Source organism: Lytechinus variegatus, chromosome 17 (genome assembly GCF_018143015.1).
Source record: "Lytechinus variegatus isolate NC3 chromosome 17, Lvar_3.0, whole genome shotgun sequence".
Taxonomy (NCBI): Eukaryota; Metazoa; Echinodermata; class Echinoidea; order Temnopleuroida; family Toxopneustidae; genus Lytechinus; species Lytechinus variegatus.
Genome location: NC_054756.1, coordinates 6,984,929 through 7,012,447, shown reverse-complemented (window position 1 = coordinate 7,012,447; position 27,519 = coordinate 6,984,929). Strand labels below are relative to the sequence as shown.

The 27,519-nt window shown below is 38.2% G+C and overlaps 1 protein-coding gene across 2 annotated transcripts; it reads right to left on the bottom strand.

Moving 5' to 3' along the window:
• Positions 1–1,214: 1,214 nt before the first annotated feature.
• Positions 1,215–27,519, bottom strand: LOC121431454 (5-hydroxytryptamine receptor 1E-like). Of its 2 annotated transcripts, none has more exons than XM_041629029.1 (3): positions 25,673–27,519; positions 5,230–5,455; positions 1,215–2,630 (listed from the first exon to the last, which is right to left on the bottom strand). In XM_041629029.1, the coding sequence occupies exons 1-3, from the start codon at positions 26,858–26,860 to the stop codon at positions 2,449–2,451; spliced, it is 1,596 nt and encodes a 531-aa protein (XP_041484963.1). In that variant the 5' UTR covers positions 26,861–27,519; the 3' UTR covers positions 1,215–2,448. The 2 variants fall into 2 exon arrangements, with proteins under 2 accessions (XP_041484963.1, XP_041484964.1); XM_041629030.1 differs by lacking the exon at positions 25,673–27,519 and adding an exon at positions 6,210–8,037.

The window sequence follows — 27,519 nt, the reverse complement described above, 5'->3', positions numbered from 1 at the left end:
ATACATTAACACGATTAACTAGCTTTAACAAAAATGTTATTGCACAATTGGCGTACCATAAGAAGGTGATTCAAATCAAATTATTTTCAGAAATCAGCGCCCCGTAGTTACATAACACCATTGGCGGCGGAAGCCCCCAATTTATTTTTTTTTTTTGGGGGGGGCTTACCTGAAATTTGAGATGGAGCAAAAAAGCCCCCCCCCCAAAAAAAGGTTATCAACTTAAATTTTAGAGGGGACCACAATCTTTTGAGGGGTCCATGTGAATTTAGGGGGGGGACGCAGGAAACAAAATTGAAAAGAAAAAAAAAGGTTATCAACAAAAAATTTAGGGGGGAAATCGGGGAACGTCCCCTAACCTCAAATTTAGGGGGGACACGCCCCCCCCCCCGCTTTCGCAGCCTTTGCATAACACTTAATATTTCTTTGAAACACAACCACCACTCGTGCCAATGTAAATTGCACCTGGCATGATTTTACTTCGTTTTCTCTCAATTAAAATAACAGTGATGATTCAGAGTGACACAACCAAGTACTCTTTTAAATGAATACTTGTCTGTTTTTCCCCCATTTTTCTTTTTTTTCTCTTCTTATTTTTTACAACTTGAAATTCACAGGGGGCGATATGGCGCTCCTCCCCCTGTAGCTGCCCATGCCGTGCCAACATTGTCCAACAATAAAAAAGGCAAATTTTCAGGCTCAGATCGCTCGGCATACGATGACAAAGAGTAGAAATAAATAAAGTTTTGTGCAACGGGCCTATATATAGGAAATATATTTTTTTGAATAGACCCAAACCAACAAACAACACTAATAAAATTGAGTTCTCATAATTTATGTTGAAACCACCCAACGTCTACTTTGTCGTCTGCTTTGTCGAAAACACAATTCTAGTTTATGTCTATTTTATTCTTTCGGAAAAAAAAATATACGCACACATGCAGATGCACACCACAAACTTATAGATTAAAAGGTACTGTTTAAAAAGGCCAAAGAGTAGGCAATAACCTGAAATTTAGAGCGACCTTTTTTCCACATTTCATTTGAAAATCAAAACTAAAAAAACGTGGTTTTTTTTGGCGAAGGGGAAGTTAAACCAAACGTGAAACTTATAGTTTTGATCAAACTAATAAAATTGGGGTAACGCATTTAAATGAAAGTTTGACTAAACTCATCTGATGCTTAAAATTGCGTGTTAATTTTGACGTCACAAGTCATGAACGCAGCGCCATTCATGTAATATTACATACCGTAAATTCAACACAAAGTCATTAATGAGTATTACTATCGCTGTAATGAATGCACAGGAAAAAGTATTTTCAATTTTCTGAGATCATAGTCGGGGCTGTATCCGACATTATATTATTGCCCAATAGGGAGCGGGGGCAGGCGTCAAAACCGAGTACGGCAATTGTTTTTCCATCCGAACTTTCAATGGGAGGAGGAGTTGCTGGTAAGTGACGTCACAAATTCTACATTCAAAGCTTGAAAATCCATAACTCTGGCTCGTCATTGACCACTAAACAGATATATAATACGCATATAGTGATTTCCCTATTCACAAGTCGTGACATTAATACATGTAGATCCAGCATTATTAGTGGTCACACAAAATAACGATGTGGTCACCCCTGCATCTTTCCCAACTGTTCACCTATTTTTATGCGATTTCATTTCCTAAATCAAACCGACAATTTTGTATGTGCAAATTTGTTATAAAAACACTTAAACAAAGAAGTACAGAAGAAATATTGCATTTTTATCAAGATGCATCGTGTTACGTGATCATTCACGATGCAGTACACTCTAAAAACAAATCAGTTAAAAAATGACTAGGTAATATAGGGTCAGCTGGGAGCAACTGTTATTCTAGTCATATTTGACTATTTTCTAGTCGTATTTTACTAGAACAGAGTTATTTCTGACTAGAATATATGTTAGAAATGTGACTATCAGTGATTGTCATATCAGTTGCTCCCAGCTGACTACTGGTCTAGTCAATTTGGCTACTCCAACCAGTTTTAAAAATATCAGAGAAGTTTTGAGCATGGATAATTATAAGGGATGAAATTTCCATCTCCCTAGCTAGTTTCAGGATGTCTTTACGATCCTGCAGTGAAACTGCGTTTCCAAATCAAGCATACACTTGAGAGTTGGCGCCAGGCGGTGCAGCTTACTTTGCAGCTTTCGGGTCCTATATAGCCTCTTGAATTATCAATCAATGGCAGACCTCGTCCTGTCTCTCAATAATCAGATTCGATGAAACTGACACATTTCATTTTTCACCGTCCTTGTTTATTTTTCTTCTCGACGACGAAGTTTTTCGATTTCGATGTCCATATAGTTTTCATTTCGAAATCAGTATATTTTTTGTATCTGCATGATTGTCTGGCTCTCGAGTACTGAACTATAGTTTTAATCGGTTGCTTTACGACAGAGGAAGTGACGTCATGATGCTGAGTGTGTAGCGCGGTTATTAGCGATGTCAAGGTGGATGTCGTCAGGGGCGGGGTTTCCGGTGGGGGCTTCGGTGGGGTTGAGTGTGGAGTCGACGACGACGACGATCCCGCTATCATTTCTCGAATTATTGATCCCGCTGTCATTCCTCGATGCACCACGGTTTTGATTCCCTGAGGAAAGGCGGAAATGAAAGAGAAAAATCGCTTAATTTACCTCAAAATTGAGAAAATAAAATAAAATTTTTGAAAAGGAAAAAAATATTTACATAATGATGGCAAATTAATTAGATTTAGTGAGTAAACTGACACGGAACGGTCGTGCCATGAGCCGAAAATGTAAGCGGGGCCAAGTAGACATGTCGTTTGGGGGCAGAGTCTAAAAAAGCTGGGAGAAAGCGAAACGAGCGAGCAATAACTTTGACATTTAAAAAATTTCAGACACGTTATATGGTGGCCTATAATCTAGGCGGGTGCTGCAGTCATTGTCTTTGCTGTAATGCCGAACGCAAGCGATACGTCTGATGTGGCAAAGACTACCGAATTGTTTGGATGTTGTTGTTTTTTATTATCGACAATGAGATGACGCCAGTTTTTCGTAATGCGCTTTGTATCTTGTATTAGAAAAGGCGCTATAAAAATGTATTATTATTATTAAAAAATAAATCAGACCAATCAGAAATACATGTACGCTGGAAAGAAGGAAGGTAATGGATATCTCATACATAAGTCATGTGACATAACGTCACTTTCTTTATCCGTTATTGACGACGGGAGGGATATATTTGTTGCCTTACCAACAGGATATATGGAAAAATCGCAATTTACCAGGCAATCACTCTATACGATTATCCTCGAGATCACGGCTTTTATGAAAATAAATCCGCCATAATTTGGAATAAACATGAATATTGATTAGACAGTTCGTAGTCTTTGCCACATCAGACGTATCGCTCGACGCGTTCTGAATCAGCATAACAGCAAGGACTATAATTGCAGCCTCCGCCTTGATGACAGGCTAGGTGTATGGCGAACCATCAATTCAATATTTTATGCAAATCAGTTACCTCAAAACGAAACAAAAACATGGAAACAGACTTAGGGGGTGTTGCAAGAAAACATTTGCAATCAACTGCAGACATTCTGTTGCAGTTTTCCAATTGATATTATTAATTTGAGTTACAGCAAATTGGATTACACTCCTTGTTTCAAGAAGCAGATTAGCAATCATTCGCAATCAATTTCAAAAGTTATGATTGATTTAGGGACCGAAATTAGACCTGCAATTGATCGCAAGTTTCTTGCAACGCTCCATTAGAAGCCTACATTTATATAGAAATATATGTAATTTACTTGTTAAGTGAAGTTTGGTTTTTGATGCTGATGAGTATAATAGTTAGGAAAGCACCATGAGTAAACAAATTTAAATCAAAACTCAAAACACATCTAAAAAGCATTTCATGAGACCTAAAAAGTGAAGTAGAATATATATTTTAGTGAAAAGTTTCTGCGCTCTTTATGTTATCATTATTATTATTATTATTATATCATGGCAATATACTGTAATAATTTTGTTGCACAATCATTAAGCCATCATGATAAATATATAGAGGCCAATTTGTATAAGTTTGATCTCTCTTGGTATACACTTCGGTTTTTCATGTGAATATGAAATATGATTCGATCTTGGCTGAATTTTGAGGTCAGGAAATGTTGACGAACAAGCTCTTGAATTTCTAAGTAGAAGGAAAGGAAGTGAATTCTAACCATTTTGTGGGAATAGATTTTGTTGGGGGAATGACAATCGAATACTGTTTAGTAATGTTGCGTTCAAATTTTTAGATAAAAGATGCCTTTTCACTGAATGTGGAATATCTAAAAATATTTTATTCAGCAATTTTTGGTTCTTGTTGGGGTATATGGCCATGCCTTTTCAAGCCGTTTATCTTCTCTATTCCATTTTACTATAAAAGCTGCTTTTCATTTTGATCTCAATGTATAATTATAAACGGTTTATTCCTATTATTCCATTTTACTATTAAAGCTGCTTTTCATTTTGATCTCATTGTATAATTATAAACGGTTTATTCCCTATTTTGGTCTAATACAAATTCGTCCAAATACCAACTCGTCTTCTATCATTTGGTCAAACCTCAGTTCTTCCAGTAGTCACATATGGTCTAATTTATTTAGTCCACTCACCATTTCGTCTAATAACCAGACGGTCCAATAGCCATTGAGTCCATATACCATTTGGTTTAATTGGACTGAGCTTTAATTGAGCGAAATGAATGAAAATAAAATGGATATTAGACCGTGTGGTAATTAAGCGAATGGACAGAATGGCATTAGACTAATTGAAAGTAGGCTATGTATACGGTGAGTGTACGAGTTGGCAGCATAGACGAATTGGCACTTTACCGATATAAACCTTGTTCTTCTCCAACCAGTTAGATTTGCTCTTAATACCATTTTTTTAGGTGTAATTTTTCAGGGGAAGGGGGGGGTCCTTTCCCCTCTAAATTTGAGGTGGGGGACGGAACCCGCCCCCCTAAAATGTATGTTGATAACCTTTTTTTCGTCAAACCACCACAATAATTTGAAAAATAAAAATATCTAGCCACTGAGTATAGGCTAAATGAAAATCATATTATAGACAAGCAAGTTCATGACATATTTCTTTCCTTTAAATGGGGATTTCTGAAGTGTCATTTTTTTTTCTTTTAGCTCACACGGGATAAATAAAAACGTAATATTATTTATGTCATCCTACCATTAGCGTGTGCATTCACTGTGTTCCTTGACGACAACGGGGGCGGTCGGCATCTTCGACAGCAAATACACTTCATGCACAGGTCCTTGAGGGCATCTCGACTCTGCTGCTTCATGAACACGAAGACGAACGGGTCGATGACGTGGTTGCTGACGAGCAGGAAGATGACCAGGAGGAGATACCATTCCGGCTGCTCGACGTCGAAAGCTTTGAGAAGACGCTGGACCTGAAACGATACAAAAGCGAAGAAAAAAACATGGTAAGAATAATCGAAGCAAGGCAATATGGTCAACCTGGATAGTTATTTAAAATCATTTACATTGTTCGAATTAATAGAAAACGCGTCTTCAATGGTGAGCATGCATGCATGCAGTTACAAGAAATTCATTAAACATGTTTGAAAAGTCAAAACGAGAAGTTTATGCAGCGCGCGTTTATTTCGAAAAATCACGGTGAACTACAAAAAAAAGTGTTTATGAACTTTAAGAAAAACATAAAATCAGTCAAGGATATTTTCAAATTTTTTTTTTCATAGTTAGGTCAAACTGCTCCCCTCGCCCTAAATTATCATTATTGCAATTTCCTTTGATATGGGGTCTGGGGCGGATCCAGGATTTTCCAAAAGAGGGATGAGCACTTTTAATGTTGACAAGCCCCCCCCCCCCCGCCAAAAAAAGGTCTTTTGTTCCAATTATTGGTGATTTGTGTCAAGAAAAACTGATAAGCACAACTCCTCGAAAGGTCTCCAATTGCGTATGCACGACATTTCCCCACTAAGAAGCATTTTGGGGCTCTCAAGGGAGGGGGGGGGCTAGGGTCGGATGTTCCCCCACTGTCTGGGGGCACAGCCAGTCTCATGTACCTCGTTATAGTCCACAGAACACTTTTCAGACATCGTAAAATGGCATAAATGTTGCCCCACGCACAGCTGGATTTTATATACATTGTCTGACCCCCTATATACGTTGACCATCACTTACATAAAATGGTAGCCAGGAAATTGTGAAGACAACTGATAGCATTCCCACCACATACGCTAATCGAATCTCCCTCCCAATTCCTTCTCTTGACTTTTCTGGGTGCATTTTAGCCGAGATATTATCGTCTTTGGTACTGACAACCGTATCACCATCGATGCTTTGCTTACGCATATTGTCCTTGGGGACTGATAACGTAAAGGAGCGACTTGACGGCGATGATGCTGCGGTCTCACTGCGTCCCAGTCGTTTCAGACCAGTCGCTTTCCTTCCAAGGGCGTAAAGGGTCAACATAACTAACGTGTTGCAGACGTAGATAATCAACAGCATGCAAGCACCAACAATGGCATAAATCGCCGTGAATACTCTATTCCCGAGGTCGCTCCGAGAGCCCAGTTCACCTGGGGGAGTGCAGACAACGATCGTTGCGTTGTACGGTGTCACCATCGTTTGCGCAGCGTAATTCCCGATGCCGAGTAACGGAAGGATGCTGAGAAATACTGAGAGACCAATTACAATGACCACTATTACCTTCGCTTTGAAGACAGTTGCATTGTCATGGTAGTAAAATGGCGCGCGAAAGGCGAGACATCTTTCCAAGCACATGGATGCGTTGATGAACCCCGAGGCGTAGGCGACACTCAAACGACTGATATAAGCAACGTTACACCTAAGCGCCGTGCCAGGAAATATCCATCTACTGATTGCATTTTCAGCAACTAGTACGATCGTGCTGAATAGGTCAACGATCACGAGGGCCTGGACGAGCACAGAAGGGACGGACGACCTCCTTGATCTCGAATTTCCAAAAAACCTACGGATTACAATCAGAGCTAGGGTATTCGCCGTGACACCAACTACGAGCAGCACGCTGAGAAAGAGCGATACTGGCAAAAAGTCATTATGCTCCTCCATATCTGGATCGCAGCCCTGAAATGGTGACGCCAATTTTCAGCCTATACCCTCATTTTTTAATAAACAAACCTTCAATGACGACGAAACTTTTCGGGATTCGTAATTGCCCTTATTTCAAATTCATTCAGTCAGATTAGTTTACCGGTGGTGTTTTCAGATCGAGTTCTTGAAATCAAAGCAGGCTTGTGTACTGTAGGTCTGTGTCATTATGTCCTGGTTGATGTCGGGCTAATTGTGTCCGAGGCCGGCACAGTGAACAGTTCTTGTCTTGCTCATTATTACAAGCAATTCGAAGACTCGATCAATGAAATAATTCGACATCCACAGTTTGTTGTAAAAATCCACAATGATCGACCAATTTCCTCATCTGCTCATAAATCACGAATCCAAAATGCAATACTATACCACGAAGAAAGATATGTGATATCAATAATCCACTTTAGAAATTAATCACACGGCACTACAATAATAATATGATCCCAGCCTTTTTATTGTAATCATCCTGAAAAAATGAAAGTGCAAGATAGTGAAGAAAATGCCGCGAACATCCGGAATACGAGCAGATAGAATGTTTGATGTAGATACTTCCTCAAAGAACTGCGCTTTTTGATAATCAGTGTTATTTTAAACAAAATTTGCTGGGCTGCGCAGGTCCATGATCTGGAGAAGGACAATGCATGACTGCCAACGGTAATTCCTGCTAATGGGGGCCCACTCACTGGCTCATGGTCAATGACGAACGTGATGGGTGACCACTGATCTGTATACAGATCAGTGTGGGTGACTCAATTAATTTGCATCCGGGACCTATGGTAGGTATCGGGTGAACAAAATTAGATATATACTTCTTTTTTTAAGAGATAGATGGATAGATAGACTTAAAAGAAGTCCCGCCGGCATGCATCGCGAAACAGGAATGCACGACTCACGGATTCCTTGGCCTGACTGCACAACTTTGAAGTTGTCTTGTCATGGTTATTAAACTGGGTCGGCAAGTGCATCTTATTATATACTAGTACATCACTAAGCTTGTAGTGTGATGCCTCAGTCACATTTGCTCTACGGCGGCCGTATGGCGAGTCGGAAAAGTCGGAGCAAATGTGACTGAGGCATGAGAAGACGCTGGGTAATTATATCGTTGTCATAAGAATAGGACCATTGAAGTACGCAACAAGACACCGGCCAGTCGGGGTTCTTTTGTCTCTTACGTCAACCTATATTGGAACCAAAACAATCAAAATGAAACGCTTATTCTCTGAATAAGAGCACAACAGATTGAACTTACGTATGCCTACTTAAGTCATTAATCCTTTGCTAATCCTCGTCTTATTATACGAGACACGACTGACAGTTATTCTGTAAGGCTAATTGATGAATGCTGGGGCAAAGTACGAGAGGATTTAACGCTATGCCCAAGAATAAAACTGGTCTTGTCTTTCGTAGGGGGCAAGGATGAACATTCAACTAGCTGGTGAGATCAATGGCTAAGAAGGAATTACCAACCTCAAGTTCTGCCGAAATCCGACACAGTCTGCCTTTTTTTTAACAATGGGACAGCAATATTATGCAAGTGTGATGAATCCTTTTCTAGGTCAAGTTCTGCCGAAAAATTAACCGGAGTCGCCGTCGTTTTATTCGAGAAATGGAAAGTTATTATAATAAGCTAATGTGTTGAATACTAAGACAAAGCCTAGGCTTACGAGTTTAGCCCCCCCCCCCCATTTTTATTAATACTGATGACATACAAATGTATATTGGCATACAGGGGGCATACAAAGTCGATTTGTTCTGTTTTCCAACATCATGATCAAAATTTAAAAAAATATACTTCATAATATAGGTAGTGACGAGAAAACCCGACCACAGCCGATGATAGCCGATCATGATAGAAATACTTGAAAGGCAGTGACGAAGATACCCGACCACAGCCGATGATAGCCGATCATGATAGAAATACTTGAAAGGCAGCGACGAAGAGATACGACCACAGCCGATGATAGCCGATCATGATAGAAATACTTGAAAGGCAGTGACGAAGATACCCGACCACAGCCGATGATAGCCGATCATGATAGAAATACTTAAAAGACAGCGACGAAGAGATACGACCACAGCCGCTGATAGCCGATCATGATAGAAATACTTGAAAGGCAGCGACGAAGAGATACGACCACAGCCGATGATAGCCGATCATGATAGAAATACTTAAAAGACAGCGACGAAGAGATACGACCACAGCCGCTGATAGCCGATCATGATAGAAATACTTGAAAGGCAGCGGCGAAGAGATACGACCGCAATCGATGGTTGCCGATCGTGATAGAGAGTTTTGCCATTTCCACGGAGACACTCTCTACAACCATGGAGGTAGAACGCACCTCCGTTGTCATGGTAGTAGATGCGAAAAGTGCGGATTGACAGAGTTGAAAGGCAGTCACGGTAACGATTAAACCCGATCCCAGCCGATGATGACCGATAATGAAAGAAATGCATGTCTCAGGTGGTAACGATAAAGAGGGATGGTGTTACAAGGAGAAAGAAGAAAATGAAGTACACTAAATTTGCATTAGTTTCACCCAAATAATTTACAACTACATAATAATCTCCAATTCCCGCCTCCATCATCATTTACAAAAGTATGCCACGATGATAATAATTCAGAAAGACGTTTCCTCTTCTTCTTAAAGACACTTATTAGTATTAAGAAGTGACACACAAAATATCCGGACACAGCAAAAACTGTGGTGTTAACCAGTGTACATAGAGGACCACATCAGTTATTTTACACCGGTGTTAAATTGGTGGTGTTAGTTTTACACCTATAGGTGTTATTACAACACCTATGGTTGTTACATTTACACTCTTTGGTGTTTTGTTAAATCTCTAGGGTGTTATTGTAACACCTCAGGGTGTGGTTCTCTATTAACACCAATTGGTGTCAGTTTCAACGCCACAGTTTTTACAGTGTACTTGTGTAAGTGGAGTCTCCAGTCCGAATCTAATTAATCTGAAGAAAGTAAAGGAAGTGAAAATCAATGCGAATGTTATATCAATTTCCTCCCAATTTTGTGGATAGGGTTACGGCATGCAATTAAATCGAAGGTCCTGTTTTCGATACAAAACAGACCAGAAATCATTTTCATATCTGCAAGCTAGAAATAACTTTCCGTAGTCTGCAAGCTATAGGCTTGGCATATATCATATTCATGATAAATATTACTTTGAAGGAACGCATTCGTCTGGAGGGAAGTTTTGTTTCATTGTCTGACAACCACTCTGCAGTTTAGTTATTTTTGCCAGAGCTCGTGAGGGGATTTAAAAATCATTTCAAAGACGCTTTTCATAACACAGACAATATTTTGTCAAAAGGCTCAAACGCCCTTCATAACAAAATAGACTTTGTCGAAAATCGGTGAATCAAAACGGTAGTGTCGTCCTGGATATTGGACAAATGACGTATTTGCACTTTTTTGTCCAGTCCAAATCTTAAAACAATGTGCTGTCCCGGTCCACCAACATTCGACAATGACCTCTAATCCTTCCACTGTGATTCGAAGTGCATTTTTAATAGATTCTGAAAGTTGCAGAAAGCGTCGGCGTATTGGATGCTAAACATGAGATCCATATACCACAGTCCATGTTTGTGGGTATCTGTATAATAATTATGACAGGCAGCCAATCTAGACAGGGGCAAACTGGCCCCTGTCCCGACCTGCTCCGATCTGCCCTTGTTCATCCACGGTTAATCTAATTTTCTGAAAGTTTTGTCATTGTTTTTAGAATATTGTATTATATTTCACCCTTTTTCCCTTTCTCCGTCATTTCCGTTTTTTCTTGGTCATGGAAATTTTGTGAATTCAAGTGCAAACAAGCCCCCATTTACACTGCCCCCGGACTAATATATCACAAGACTAAAATATATGCCTAAACTGGCGGATCCAGTGCATGAGGGGGGGGGGGGGCAAAGCCGGCCTGTGTCCCCCTTAAGAGAGGCACGTTTAAATTTGTAATGTAAAAATGCCGTTAAAACAAAAGTGTGCCACCCCCTTTTGAAAGTAAAGACTTTTTTTGCTGCTTTTAAAAAAAATCCTCGGAAAATGTGCCCCCGTTTGGAAAATACTGGATCCGCCCCTGATGCCAAATGTGATATATCATTTTTAATCTCGTGCCATGCTCTCAGACTACCAGGACGTGATATTCGAGAACGAAGGATAGAGGAAATGTTTTTTTAATTATTATGATGCTCAGAGAAGCCAAGGGCCAAGGCGGTAAATGGGGGAAACCATCATTAAAAAGAGATCGACAAGAGATAGTTTCCTCTTGGAATTATTGTATAAACCCCCTATTTCATCGAGAAAAATAAGCGCATGACCACGTTTAGATGTTCTTGTCCCTCTTAAAATAACGTAGAATCGCCCCTGAGAATATTGGCCAAGAATAGTATAGGCATACAAGTCAGAAATAACCTCATAACCTCACACGGGCTGAATAATATTTTGATCAAAAGTGACTTCAAATTATATTTTCACTTTCACTCAACATACTTTACATAAACTCATGCAAAACAACACACGCAATTTTGAAGATATTTAAGGATATCGGTTTTCAAGACCCAAAAGATTCGGCCTTTTGCCGAGGTCGATTCGTTTATCCTTTCGACGGAAATTTGAAAATAGCAGTGGATGAAACTACATCATTAGTTCTGCATTAATAGCCAGGCACGCCGAAAGCAATGAATGAGGAGGGGATGGGGGCAACTATAAAGCCGTGTATTTTCAGTCGCAGGGGGGGGGGGGGTAGAGTTACAATATTTCCAGAATTAACATGGACACATCGGCAATAGCGCAATTCAATTTTTATTGTGAAAATGAATTGTTAGTTGGCACGATTTCGTTGATTTTTGGTCTTCGATAACCAGCGTTGGTAGGAGCAAGGGGTAGCTGTCCTTCCCCTACAAAAATAAAAAGAAAAATAGGCTAAACTTTTGTTATAGCTACGCTGGATGAGACAATGGAGATGACTCCTCATTAGGATGCAATATTCGTATAAGATAAGGTTCAATTCCAAAATGCCTGTATCAATTTCTTTGATTTTTGTATTGGAACGACCCAGCCCTTCACATTTCACACATAAAAAAAATCTATTACGGGCCTACTGTCAAATTGCGTTAACATTCAGAATGTACAGGGGAATTGTTATCATGAGACGATTTCTTGAAAAATGACCACCCCGGATAAAAACTCATTAAATTGATTAATATACATATAAAGCAGGAATGGTAGTATCTGTTCATAATTTGAATAATGGAGATGGAGATGATAAGGATGGGGATGACAATGATGGAATGACCGCCCTTTTATTATTTTGTCCTTATAATGCATACAAAAAATGGGAGTGGGATCTAAAATAGGGTTAATAAGGAGAATATTGTTTATTATTAAGACAATGAAATGAAAAGTTTGAAGGGCCTTACTTTTTAAAGCGGAAAAGGGGGGCTTTACCTCCCCCATTATCATCGAATTGCCCTGGCATCACCACCGAACCATGAAAGCTCGCCCTTGTAATTATCAGCAGTTGTCAAATCCTTTGATTCGTTCATAATTATGCTCCTGATAGCGAAACGCATTCACCAAGAATGTGTGTCATAGATGAAATTTTATTCATCGTTCTTTTTCAAAAATAGTGTCAGAGTGATGAAGAAATACTAAGGGGGGGGGGGGGGGTATGGAATAAGAAGAATGAGCAAGTATGGAATAAAGATTGAAAAATAACTGCTCCGTTATCCCAAATGAAAAAAAAAACAGCTGCTGCATTTTATCTATAATATTATAGAGGGCGCAATTCTCGATTCATCTATTGAGGCATTGATTGTGTGGACAAAATAATTTCATGTTTGAAAAAAAATACAAGAAAAATGACATTACCAAACTACCAACAAACATTTCAGTTTTCGCCAAATTTCCAATTTAACCATTGTGTACTCTTTTATTTCGATTCTTCCTCAGCGTAATAAATATATAGGCCTAACCCCTGAAGTCAGTTTATTTAACAAATTATGTTTTTATGATATCAATACGATTAGCATATTGTTTCATATTCTAACTATCCTCACCGTCACCGGATAGTATATCGTTTGTACTTTTTTCAACACAAATAAAATTAGGCCTATGACCTATTGGCTGTTATTGATGCTGAAAACATCTGGCAGATGCATATATGAGTTTGGCTTGTGATAAAAAAAGAATTATTATTATGACGCCGTGTCTAAGCATTGATACTTCACTTATAACCTCTTGATCTAATCCCATGTCATATTTGCTGGTCCCTAATTGTCATCCCACACTTCATTTTCGATGTGCAGAAAAAAAATGTTTCCTGGAAACTAGCTACTTAATCTTTCACGCTCCTATTCGGGTATAATTGATGCGCGCATCCTCTGGAATGATTTTCCCGTGATCTTCCCATCATCGCTTTGTGACAATCATAATCCACAATCACTGTATATACGACAATGAAGAACACCAGCTTTCAAATTTAATCCTCCAATATGCAATGGCTGATCTAGAAAGAAGGTGGAGGGGTACATGCAGGGAGCCAAGTTAACCTCTTCTGTTCCAGATTACCAATAACTTATACTCTTCTGAGTAATGAAATCATTCCACGATAAACTGCCACTTTTAGTGCACATGTTTTCGGATCATCATTACATTATTATCATTATTTTTTTTTTTTTGGGGGGGGGGCGGCAGCTTGTAGGCGCTACACAAATTCAGAGTTTTTCATTTTGAAATATTATTATGAAACAAACCGGTACTTGCTGTTGTTCTTGCTGCCGATCTCGGGGGCCACAGAACCGAGGAGGGATGGGGAGGGTTCCACCCGCCCCCATCATTTCAATACTCGGGTACAAAAGCATAATGACCACCTGCTTGAGATTTTCGCATGGTCAGGTGCCCCAACCACCCTCATTGTAGGCTCAGGTGTCGTCCCTTATAAACCTGTTGTCGGCCTTTGAATCCTACGGCCTTGGTGAACATCTGACAGCTGACAGGTGGTCGAAGGCATTTTTATATTAACCTTGAATGATCAATTCATATTTCATTGCGATTGTTGTGATTGTACTGTAATTGTTACGTTGTAACTATATTATCCTACTAATTTTTACGATATATATATATATATTCATATAAGTCTATTTGTATGCCATTTTCATACATAGGGCCTATTGTACCCAGCTATAGGACAGCTTTATGCATGTGCAACTCTTGTTTGCCTCTCGTCATCACAATGAAAGTTGTTTATTTTTAAAGACAATCAGTATTTCTACTTGATGATAATTATTGTCTAGATAGTTACATCAGCTAAACTATAGAAGATCTACTCTAAAATAGAGGGAGAAGACTGATTATCACATACACAAGTTATTGCCTTGTTAAAATTAATCGTAAAAATATGCAAAGGGTTAACTCGATAGGGGGCTGTCCCATATATGTTGCAATGGCTTTCGCGCATTCATGAAAACCAGAACGTCCAAGCGGGCAGCATGGCAAGCAATTATTAATCCGCCCTGTTGTAGAATGATTTACGACATTGGCGTCCAAAGCCAATCAAATGCATTTTATTACCGAGACTGTAGAGGAGCGCTGGTTCTAAACATTTTGGTTTTAATTACGAAGGCTGCACATTGATAGGTCCATGCTAGTATGTACTTCGTTTGCAAAATTAAAGGGAAGTTTACCTGACAAAAAGTTTGTTGTACAAATAGCAGGAAAAATAATAAAAATCATTGCCGAAGGTTTGAGAAAAATCCACCAACTTAATTGAAAAAGTTATAGGCAGTTTGATTATTTTGATTTGTGACGTCACTGATATGCGAGCAGCATTACAAAGCGAATGGTAAAAAATCAATGTAATTTCATTTTCTCAGAAAATTGAAAATGCTGTTTATTGCTCGTTTTTTGTATATCAATAGACAAATCATTTCACACCCGATCATGAAAAAAAAACAGTAAGTCATCAGGAACCATTAAAAAAATTAAATCAAATATATGGGGTAGCTGCTCGTTTATGACGTCACAAATCCAAAACTTAAAATTTTCATAACTTCTTTAATCTTAAATGGATTTTCCTCAAACCTTCACCAATATTTTTTTTTCTGCTACTTTTACAACAAATTTTTCTTCAGGGTGAACTTCCCCATTTAAGCCAGACGGTGTCATAATATGAAACCCGAGTTTAATAGAGAGATAATGTCCATGATGTCATCTAATCGCCAGACCTCCATTTTATAAAAAATAAGAGGTTTGAATCAATCCGGCAGAAAATCTAAATCCATCATTGAAATTGATGTCTAATTTCGACTTCATCTATTAATGCTTTTAATGGAAAAGAAATTGGCACCCCGTAACTTTTTTTAGCGTCGTCACAAAATCGCAAACGCATCGCGTGTATGGATTCAATTGAACTTATTGCTTTCGTGCGCGCGTTCCCGGAATTTTTCTCTAATAATTACAAAATTAAACACCAGAAAGGCAAGCTTTCGTTTCCTGCTCTTTCCATTGTTTATTTTTATCATAATTAGGCAAGTGCGGAAATCTCTCCCCAAAGGTAGCGGGACCAGGGGCTGGACAATTTGACAAGCCCCCCCAAAAAAAAAAAAATATGGCCCCAAAATGAATTTGACAAGCCAAAAAAAAGAAGAAAAAAAGATATGGCCAAACATAAATTTGACAAGAAAAAAAAAAAGTTATCACTCGGGGGACATTTGATATTGTGTCCCCCTACTATTTTGGGTAGGGGGACGCGTTCCCCCTGGGATTCCTGCCCGTAATTAGCCAACCTTATAATTTCCACGCATTTGGGGTTAAAGTAGACACCTCAGTCCACTTGCTTAAAACCCATATCCTCTGGATGGTTCCATGACAATTGCTCCGGCGACAATTGCTCCGCTCTCAATTTCACACACTGATCGAGTGACCAATTTCAACCCTGGTTTTTATTTAAAGGACAGGTCCACCCCAACAAAAACTTGATTTGAATAAAAAGAGAAAAATTCAACAAGCATAACACTGAAAATTGCATCAAAATCGGATGTAAAATAAAGTTATACCATTTTAAAGTTTCGCTTATTTTCAGCAAAACAGTTATAAATTATGAACGAGCCAGTTACATCTAAATTAGAGAGTTGATGACACCACTCACTCACTATTTCTTTTGTATTTTATTATATGAAATATTTTGATTTTCTCGCCATTGTCATGTGAAATGAAGTTTCATTCCTCCCTGAACACGTGGAATTCCATTATTTTAACATTTTGTGCTTCAGGCAAAGAGGTCCTAATGGTCAAATTCGTAAAAATTGAAATATTGTATAATTCAAACAATAAAAAAAACAAAAGAAATAGTGAGTGAGAGACACCATCGACTCTCTCATTTTGGATGTAACTGGCTCGTTCGTATAACTATTTGTTGAAAATAAGCAAAACTTTAAAATGTCATAACTTTCTTATTTTACATCCGATTTTGATGAAATTTTCAGCATTGTGCTTGTCTGATTTTTCTCTATTGATTCAAATCAACATTTTTCTGAGGTGGACTTGACCTTTAACACTATACCCTACCATAAACCTATCCCTAAATCTCAATCTAACATAAACCCGATTGCAACCCTATTACTACATCTCAGACGAAATAAAGCCTCGGGAAACTGTCGCAGGAGCAAGTGTCGTGTCACCTCTCGGAAGTGCCTATAAAGCATGTTTACATTAATCCCATCCTTGCAGATATAGGACTATAATATTCCACCTACTTGTGGAAACCAATCTATACCTCTTCGGAAGCCTCCCAGAGCCATCTTCATCTCGATCACCATGGCAACTATAAGTATAAACACGCCATGATCCAAGTGTCGTTTTTCGCATTTGTTAATTTTAATTTGTCGCTTATGGTCGACAAACTATATCGAAGTTAGCCTCCTGTCGAGGACATGGCGGCTGCTTCCCGAGCGAAGCGAGGGATATTAGCGAAGCCCCGGAGCGAAAAAGAGCGCTCGCCCGCTTCGCGAATTAGGAAATCCCTCGCTTCGCTCGGGAAGCAGCCGCCAGGACCTCGACAAGAGGCCATGTCGAATTAGGCTTTGTATTATAATTTTGAGGTGATATCGGGGGGTGGGGGACATGTACATAAAAAAATACAGAAAAGACGAGATGGAAAACACAATTTTTACTACCCCTAAAAGTCGAAAGTCCACACTAATATCAAGTAAATTAGAATAAAAAGTAAACGGTAGATTATATAACTTCAAAGCTTCCTTTATTTATTGCATTAAAATAAATTGGTTGTTTTCTTTTTCCCCAATAATAGAAAACATTTATATTACTTCTCATGAAAAAGATGTAAAAATTACAATTATTTTAGTATAGTGTGACATTTTGATTTCAGATAATTTCAAGAAAATTAAGATCAAATATAAAATATTGTGAATATATGTTATTCCGTCTTAAAAATACGTTGAAAACAGCCAATTTAAATGACCAGTCCACCCCAACAAAAACTTGATTAGAATAAAAGGGAAAAAAATCAAACAAGAATAGCACTGAAAATGTTATCAAAATTAGATGTTGGATAAGAAAGTTATGACATTTTAAAGTTTCGCTTAATTTCACACACACAAACAGTTATATGCACATCCTGACAGGATTGCAAATGAGTAGACTGATGACGTTATCCACTTCTATTTCTTTTGTATTTCATTATAATTATGAAATATGAAAAATTCAAATTGTCTCCTCATCGTCATGTAAACCCCAATTTTACTCCTCCCCTAACATGTGGAATTACCATTATGTTAAGTTTACGGATATGCCATCAAGTTGGCCCTTACTGTCAAATCTGTAAAAATTGAAATATTGTATAATTCAAGCAATAAAAAAAGAAATAATAAGTGAGGGACACCATCCACTCTCATTTGCATATCACTGGGTTGAGCATAATATAACTGTTTTTGTGAAAAATAAGCGAAACTTTAAAATGTCATAACTTTCTTATTTTACATCCGAATTTGATGAAATTTTGCAGCGTTATGCTTGTTTGAATTTTCTGTATCGATTCAAATCAACAATTTTCTGGGTTTTTGTTTAAAAAAACCAAACACCAGAGTTTTTTTTTTGCTTTCTTTTTATCTGGGGGACAGCAGCATCGATTGAATGGTATTTGATACGCTTTCGTTCGTTTACGACCTGCGTTATTCATATCACTAAGAAGCTTTTACGCAGCTCCTTAAAAAGCTCCTTGATCTGTTGATATCACCTTTCATGAAAATTGTGACATTATATCTGATTCTGTTGAACTGTTGAGATTAATATTTATTTGACTTGTGTTTTCTTCATTCATTCACATCCTTTTTTTTTGTTGAGTTCGCCATTTTGCCTTTAGACAAGAACAATTTCTTAAAACTTTTCAATCTGGGTATAGGTTCTTCAAGAAACTTATTTTCGTTTAGAGTAGCGCCTAGTTGTAAAAAACAAGGGGATGGTTTTTAAAAGACAGTTGAAACAATGTTTCTGCGATTAATAATCCGATATATCATTTCTAAATTAAAAAAAATCTTCTATTTTAAAATAAAAAAATACAAAAGAAAAAAAAATCAGTTTTTATTTCTACGTAGTCCTCTTTCGTATACAGAAGGGACGAAAAAATGTGAATTTTAAAATGAGAAAAATTAACAAAAAGATATACAATTTTCATCATTATGGCGGAAGTACAGGATCAACAAACTTTTGTTGTTTTTTCATGTTTGTGCGGTCGCAAAATATCTGTAAAACAACGCCAAAAATGGCTAGCACGGAAGTTGTATAGGAAATGTCGTCAGTATATGATAAGGCCAACATGACCAGGGAACTTGACGATCATAAACAATGCATACTTTACAAGTCATGTTATGTCATGCAGTTTGCATTATGTGCATTTACTTTCTTTTTTTATTGTAAACTTTGATGCGATTGCCTATAGTCTTTAACATGTATGATGTTTTGCATGAATATATACATGAGTAAACTATATAGCTTGAAACAAAATTTCAAGGAAATTTAATTACCGGTAACTGATATTTGATATAACATACTGACGAATTACTCCACATGAAGGAAATGGAAACAAACCATCAGTTTATTTGACTAAAATAATGAACTAATGATTCAAGTTTAAATCTTGGACGGGAGGGGGATGAGGAGGAAAGGGGAACAGTTATAAAAAACAACTTTTTGTATTGCAATTTATAATAAATATGAAAACGAAGTGAAAATAAAGACTGGAAATGGAGACATTTCATAGGAGAAAAACAAACATCACTCCCTTTTTATCAAAATTGGAGCACCGAAAAACACATCCCATCTCCTTTGGCTAATTTTGAATTCAAAAGTCAAATTACTTTTTAAAATTACTTCACAAGAAAAAAAATCTACCGCTATTTTTAGATCTTTTAGTTTTTCCTCCTCCTCTTCTTCTTCCTCTTCCTATATACTACTACTACTACTACTACTACTACTACTACTACTACTACTACTACTACTACTACTACTACTACCACTACTCCTACAGGTATAATGATACCAATAACAATGGAATCAAAAATGAAAATAAGTACGATAATAAAAATAGTAATAGTAAATATTGTATAACAACCCAGGCGATAATATACTAAATGCAATTTGATCAATATACTTATTATTGCAATCGGCTATTGTTTATTGTTACAATTATCCTTGATGGTAATGGTAAATACGAATTCGCGATACCACAGATAATTTTATAGTCACGTGTGGTCAAGGTTATGGATTTACCACAAAACAATAGTAACCCTTTGGGGGTAAATTCTTATGAAAACAAATATACGACCAGGGCCCGTTGCATAAAACTTTTGCTATAAAAAAAACTTAGGCAAATAAACCAAAACTCTTGCAAACAAAATTATGCCATTGAAAATTAGAATTAAAAAACTAGCAAAAAAATTGCTTGAGTTTTTTTTTATGGCAAAAGTTTTATGCAATGTGCCCCCAGGTTGATGAAATATAAACCCAGTGCAATACGGAAACAATGACGATGTGACAAACAAAAAACAATCCTAACGTGTTGAAAAAGAATCATATTGTATAGTATTAAAGTCTGATTTACTGATTTAGTCGCTTTTAACCAGAGAAAGGAATAAAAAAAACATGATAATTAAGGGGAGGAAAGGATGAATAATTGTCATTGAGAAGAAGAAGATTAAGATTTAATATTAAGATTGAAGTGATCATGATGACAGGAAAAAGCTGAAACAAACAAGCAACAGCATAAGATGATTTAAAGGGTAGTGAGGACTAAAGGATGATGATGAATTCGAGGGAGGAAAAAAACAGAAAAAGAGAAAAAGGAAGTGTGACATTTTCAGTTATCTACTCACTGAAAAAAAATAACGCTCGTTTTCAGTTTGCACGGGCCTTTCACTATGATCACTTCCATGGTGAAAATGAAAAAAAAAGTTAGAATGCCACATTTTTATTATTTTAATAATAATAATAATATAGGGTATTTATATTGCACACAAGGCGCTCCTATATTACCCGGCTAAGCTAGGCGTTCATAGCGTACACAGCTTTTTAAGGAATTACTTCCTACCGGTACCCATTTACCTCACCTGGGTTGAGTGCAGCACATTGTGGATCAGTTTCTTGCTGAAGAAAATTACGCCATGGCTGGGATTCGAACCCACGACCCTCTGTTTCAAAGTCCGAAGACTAATCCACTGGGCCACAACGCTCCACTTTTACCTTTTATTTCAATAGAATTTTACCTTTTACCTTTTATTTCAATAGAATTTGAATTCTGATGCCGAATTCCCTTTTGTATTATATGTACAATCTCTAGAACTGTTTACCCAATTAATGTGCAAAGAAGGTTTGTTTGGTTAAATGTAACCGAATACAGTGCATTTTAATACGTTGCGAATTCATTATACCCGTGGAAACATCTTTTACCGAACAAACATGCAAATTCACAAACAAACAAGCAACAACATAGGATGATTGAAAGGGTAATGAGGACTTAAGGATGATGATGAATTCGAGGGAGGAAAAAACAGAAAAAGAGAAAAAGGAAGTGTGACATTTTCAGTTATCTACTCACTGAAAAAAATAACGCTAGTTTTCAGTTTGCATGGGCTTTTCACTATGATCGCTTCTACGGTGAAAATGAAAAAGTTAGAATGCCACATTTTTATTCTTTTACCTTCTATTTCAATAGAATTTGAATTCTCATGCCGAATTCTCTTTTGTATTGTATGTACAATCTCTAGAAATGTTTACCCAATTAATGTGCAAAGAAGGTTTGTTTGGTCAAATTCACAAACAAACAAGCAACAACATAGGATGATTGAAAGGGTAATGAGGACTTAAGGATGATGATGAATTCGAGGGAGGAAAAAACAGAAAAAGAGAAAAAGGAAGTGTGACATTTTCAGTTATCTACTCACTGAAAAAAATAACGCTCGTTTTCAGTTTGCATGGGCCTTTCACTATGATCGCTTCTACGGTGAAAATGAAAAAGTTAGAATGCCACATTTTTATTCTTTTACCTTTTATTTCAATGAAATTTGAATTCTCATGCCGAATTCCCTTATAGGTACAATCTCTAGAACTGTTTACCCAATTAATGTGCAAAGAAGGTTTGTTTGGTTAAATGTAACCGAATGCAGTGCATTTTAATACGTTGCGAATTCATTATACCCGTGGAAACATCTTTTACCGAACAAACAAGCAAATTCACAAACAAACAAGCAACAACATAGGATGATTGAAAGGGTAATGAGGACTTAAGGATGATGATGATGAATTCGAGGCCGAGGAAAAAACAGAAAAAGAGAAAAAGGAAGTGTGACATTTTCAGTTATCTACTCACTGAAAAAAATAACGCTCGTTTTCAGTTTGCACGGGCCTTTCACTATGATCACTTCCATGGTGAAAATGAAAAAAAAAGTTAGAATGCCACATTTTTATTATTTTAATAATAATAATAATATAGGGTATTTATATTGCGCACATATCCACCTTGTTAGGTGCTCAAGGCGCTCCTATATTACCCGGCTAAGCTAGGCGTTCATAGCGCACACAGCTTTTTAAGGAATTACTTCCTACCGGTACCCATTTACCTCACCTGGGTTGAGTGCAGCACATTGTGGATCAGTTTCTTGCTGAAGAAAATTACGCCATGGCTGGGATTCGAACCCACGACCCTCTGTTTCAAAGTCCGAAGACTAATCCACTGGGCCACAACGCTCCACTTTTACCTTTTATTTCAATAGAATTTGAATTCTCATGCCGAATTCTCTTTAGTATTATATGTACAATCTCTAGAACTGTTTACCCAATTAACGTGCAAAGAAGGTTTGTTTGGTCAAATGTAACCGAATACAGTGCATTTTAATACGTTGCGAATTCATTATACCCGTGGCAACATCTTTTACCGAACAAACATGCAAATTCACAAACATGCAAATTCACAAACAAACAAGCAACAACATAGGATGATTGAAAGGGTAATGAGGACTTAAGGATGATGATGAATTCGAGGGAGGAAAAAACAGAAAAAGAGAAAAAGGAAGTGTGACATTTTCAGTTATCTACTCACTGAAAAAAATAACGCTCGTTTTCAGTTTGCACGGGCCTTTCACTATGATCACTTCCATGGTGAAAATGAAAAAGTTAGAATGCCACATTGTTATTCTTTTACCTTTTATTTCAATGAAATTTGAATTCTCATGCCGAATTCTCTTTTGTATTATCTCTAGAACTGTTTACCCAATTAACGTGCAAAGAAGGTTTGTTTGGTTAAATGTAACCGAATACAGTGCATTTTAATACGTTGCGAATTCATTATACCCGTGGAAACATCTTTCACCGAACAAACATGCAAATTCACTGTTTGCCTAATATTGGCTAGTTTACAATAGAATACTCTTCATTTGCTTTGTAATATTGTAATTCATGATTTCTTGTGAATCGACATTTTCAGTATGTGTGCTGCTAATCAATTCTTATGTATATACCAATAAATGAATAAGACTAGGTACAAAAACAAAGAATGAAAATATAAATCGTTATACCATATAAACTGATAGTATAGTCTGCAACCAAACAGACCCTAATTGAAACTTCAATCGCCGAGAGGACCGGCGGGTCAAGTGTAGCACCGTTCTCACTTGCTAATATCATGTAATAGGTCCATGCTAATATCATCGATATAGCTTGCACAAGACGTTGTCCTGGTTTCGAGACAGATACAGTACAAGATCCAATTCAGCCCCGGTAGTCTGAACACTCAGACCATATTATAGCGTGTTTGAAACTGGTTTGATTGCGCAAACTAATGAATAGGAAGGATATTGACTTCTGATCGAATGACTTCCTATTTCCTATATAGGCCTATTTTGTAAGATTATCATGGTCATGTGCATGGGATAAAACTGAAGTCTAAAGCTAGGGACAAATGGGAAATGGACAGGTATAGGGGATATAGGCTACGCATGGACGACCATCCCGTGTGTGTGTTGGGGGGGGGGGGGGGCTGGACGTGGTGCCCTCCAAAAGGGGCCAACAATCTCTCGTACGGAATAGCCACGCATGGCAAGGGATTGGTAAGAGGGATAGGTAACGTGCCACCCCCCCCCTTCGACTACCCCGTACACCCCCTCCCAGACGTGCTCGATCGGGCTCCATGAAACCATGGTAACCACATCACATACAGAACAACAGAGCCACTCATAACGCAATATCGATGCGTTTCGAAGCAATTAAGTGACGTCATAAATAAACAAAAATATCACGAAGAATGAGCAAATTATCACAAAGCATAATTACGGTGAATTATGCATTAATTACCTTTTTATCAAAAAGAAAGTTGCAACGTTCCACAGGAACAATCATTGCGACCTTCGATCATGCTTCGGTAAAGTGCAGAGTCAATTTACATTGCGAAGGCCTGCTGTAATTTCCCGATACTAGACAAATCTAAAATACCGGTGGTCTAAACCTCAGTTCATTTCAGTTGGCAGAATTCATATTCAGTTTCATATCGTAATTTCACGCAGGGTTATTGTGCACGAGCAACGTGATATGTTAGATTGGTATCTTCCATTGTGTCTGGGATTATCTCCAGTTTGTTTATGGCGTGGAGAAAACCATAGCTACACGAATGGGACCATTGTAGTTTTCAAAAAAGCAGAAGCCATGGTAAAATAACAATCACTCAACGATAAAAACCCTTCGAATATGATAAGATGACAGCCAAATCGATATACAATCCCGGGTATACAATATGCTTTATAGTTAAATTGTCGGAAGCAAAGTGGTTAATTCAGGGAGGTCAACGTAGAATTTTAGATTCTAGCCTTGGTCATAAAAGTTGTGTTGGAAAGGAGAAAAATGAATTAAACAGAATGGTGAAAGTTTCAAAGAAATCGGACAAGCAATAAGGAAGTTATAGCTGCTTTAAAATTGAGATCACTAACACTATGTAGATTTCAAATTGGCAACTGAGTAAGTAAATTATGACAAGGGGCAATGACAACTTTCCCATAGGCCATGTACTTTATTATCAGGGATTTGTGGTTTTCTCCTAAGTTCCCATTCCCCTGGGGCAGTAATCTAAATATAACCTGGGGAGTATATTGTTTTATGTCCTCGTGAAAGAAAAATATAATTTGAAATAAAACTTTTGGGGAAAATGACATTTTAGCCATAATGTGTATTGGAGTACATGGAAGAGTAGTCCTTGCCTTACATCACTATCACATCCCATATGCGGCCAATTTGAAGTCTCCATGGGTAGAGTGATTATCAATATTTACAACTTTTAAAAATTCATAATTTTCTTGTTGTTTGTCCAATATTGTTCAAACTTCCACCAATCAACTTGTCTGATTTTTCTTTTCCTAATAAAAACAAGTTTTTATTTGGGTTGGATTCCCCTTTGAGTGCAAGATGCCGAAATTATCCAATTAGAAATTAACATTTTTTAAAATCCTATAGCTAGTTTTAAGCTTTCCAAAGTATAAATCAGACAAAAAAGGTACCATGAGCAGACTTCATGAGTATTGAGATAATTGAGGAAGGTGAAGCCAGGGATATAGAAATATAACGTGAAAATACTTATGTGGTTTGACATGAATAGGGTGTGTATGGGTAGGTCTACACCAACCCTTCAACGACACAAATCTAGTCTGCAGGCACCGACCCTGATTGAAACTTTGATCAACAAGTGTGTCTTCACGCAAATACTAGCACATACAAAACCTGCTGTTTCATTTCTAAGCAAGAGGGCCTTTCAGTACACTGGCACGAGTAGGCTACACATTCAGACCCTTGACTCGAGTGAAGGGTTTGCACCAAAGGTTTGCACAGTAGACTAACGCAAATCCGTGTCATTGCATGGGAGTTTTCGATAATGTTCATCATATTTTATGATAAATCAATACAATTGATCCTGGGGAGTTTAAGAAAATGATCTTAATTACTTACATAGAATGGCAACCAGGAGAAGGTGAAAACGACGGAGATGACGATGATCTGCTTGGCGACGTTGATCTCTGTCTTCCCTGGCTTCTTCACCCGAGGTCGTCGACCACCACGTAAAGGTGAATGATTGCCAACCTCACCATCAACGGCATCGGTATTCCCGACCATGCTACTCGACGACGTCGTTTCAATTGTCCCATTCATGAACGTCGACGTTTCCTCTTTCGTCGATCGTGCCGACTTCGTACTCATCCCGTCATTCGCGTCTTTCGATGTGTGTCTCCTCAAGGACATCGATCGACTTCGGATCTCCATTATTTTCGTTATGACGATGATGTTGCACGTGTGGATGAAGATGAGGATACCAATGCCGGTTACAAGGAAGAGAACGCCGAAGTGGTAGTCGTAGCCCGTCTCGTCGAGAGTGAAATCTCCAGGTCCGATGCAATAGTAGGTGCCGGCAATTAGGACCTTGTACGACCCGATGCCGAAGATAGGCAGCATCGCGGTGATGAAGGCGAGAAGGAGCACGACGATGACGCCGACTTTCGCCTTGCTAATGGTCGCGTTGCTGTGGTAGTAAAACGGGGCGGTCAATGCCACGCATCGCTCGAAGCACATGACGGCGTTGACGAACCCCGCCGCCCACGAGAAAAAATAATTCGTCACCGAATTTAGGTCGCACTTGAAATAAGCGTCATTGTACAAATTATAGAACATTCCGCGTACAAAGAAAACGACCACGGCGCTGAGGTCAACCATCATGAGACATTGAATCAAATAGCTGGCAATTGTCACTTTTCGACTTCGATGAGTTCGGTATATTCTGATGGCGTGGCGAGTGGCGACGATGGCGAGGATGTTCGCGACGATTCCGATGAGGAGTATCAGCGATATCAAAGGAGCAAAGAATATTCGATTCGGCAGTACAAACTCATCTGGAATATACGGAACCGACGTCGAAAGGTTCATCGTTGACACGTCCATCGTCGATGAGGCATTCGATGTCGAATGCCATGTTGAGTTCCTCATAGCTACCGTGACAACCATGATATCTGTACTGTTGCCGACGTCGTATTCGGACAATGTACTTGTAATCACGTCGGACGTCATTGCCGATGTCGGCCTCATTTCGGGCGAAATATCTTGAAATGAGTTCTTGGGAGGAGCACCTTCATTCAAGTCATTCATGTTTATCAACTTTAATTGTATTGCACTTATCAAAAACTAAATTTTCCTTTATTAGATTATCATAAATCCACAACAGGACAAGCCGAAAGTGTCTATTTACCCGTAGACCGGTAGTAAGAACAGAATTCAACGAGGAGATTGATATGATATAGAGATAAAAACAATAATCTTAATAGATTTCACCGTAGCGACAAAAATAATACTACGGCTACCATTCAAGGCATCATTTCTGCTCCTACCCACAAACTGCTCCTGCGATGGACACAGCGATGAAATCAGTGCTTTAGTAAGTTAAATCACAGCATTCATGACGAATATTTCTCTTCCTCTAATTGTCACACCAGGGCGAGCAAAAATCCATAATACACAATCATCTCCTCAATTAATGTATAACTCCTCGCACAACAGGTCCCAAAGGTATAGCTTTATTAACCCAACTGTTACGTACATGAGTCTCGTCGACGCCTGCGAAAGTCAGAAAGTTCGACTACCCAGCAGTGTGGAATCCCGGTATGCAGTCAAGCGCGAGAAGAAGGTGGGAATATTATGACTACTGTCTGACTATTAAAAGATCTGACTGGACCCGAGCTGAATCATATCGTGCAAATCGAAACAAAATAACGGTAACCTCTGTCTGGGTGCGTTGGGTAAAATTGCGT

What these genes read in the sequence shown, in the direction of transcription:
- LOC121431454 (XM_041629029.1), bottom strand. Translation starts at nt 26,860, where the DNA reads ATGAATGACTTGAATGAAGGTGCTCCTCCCAAGAACTCATTTCAAGAT. An exon ending in TCTCCTGGTTGCCATTCTAT is followed by an intron (nt 5,456 to 25,672) that starts GTAAGTAATTAA and finishes GTATCGTTTCAG; the next exon opens with GTCCAGCGTCTTCTCAAAGC. An exon ending in AGTGAATGCACACGCTAATG is followed by an intron (nt 2,631 to 5,229) that starts GTAGGATGACAT and finishes GCCTTTCCTCAG; the next exon opens with GGAATCAAAACCGTGGTGCA.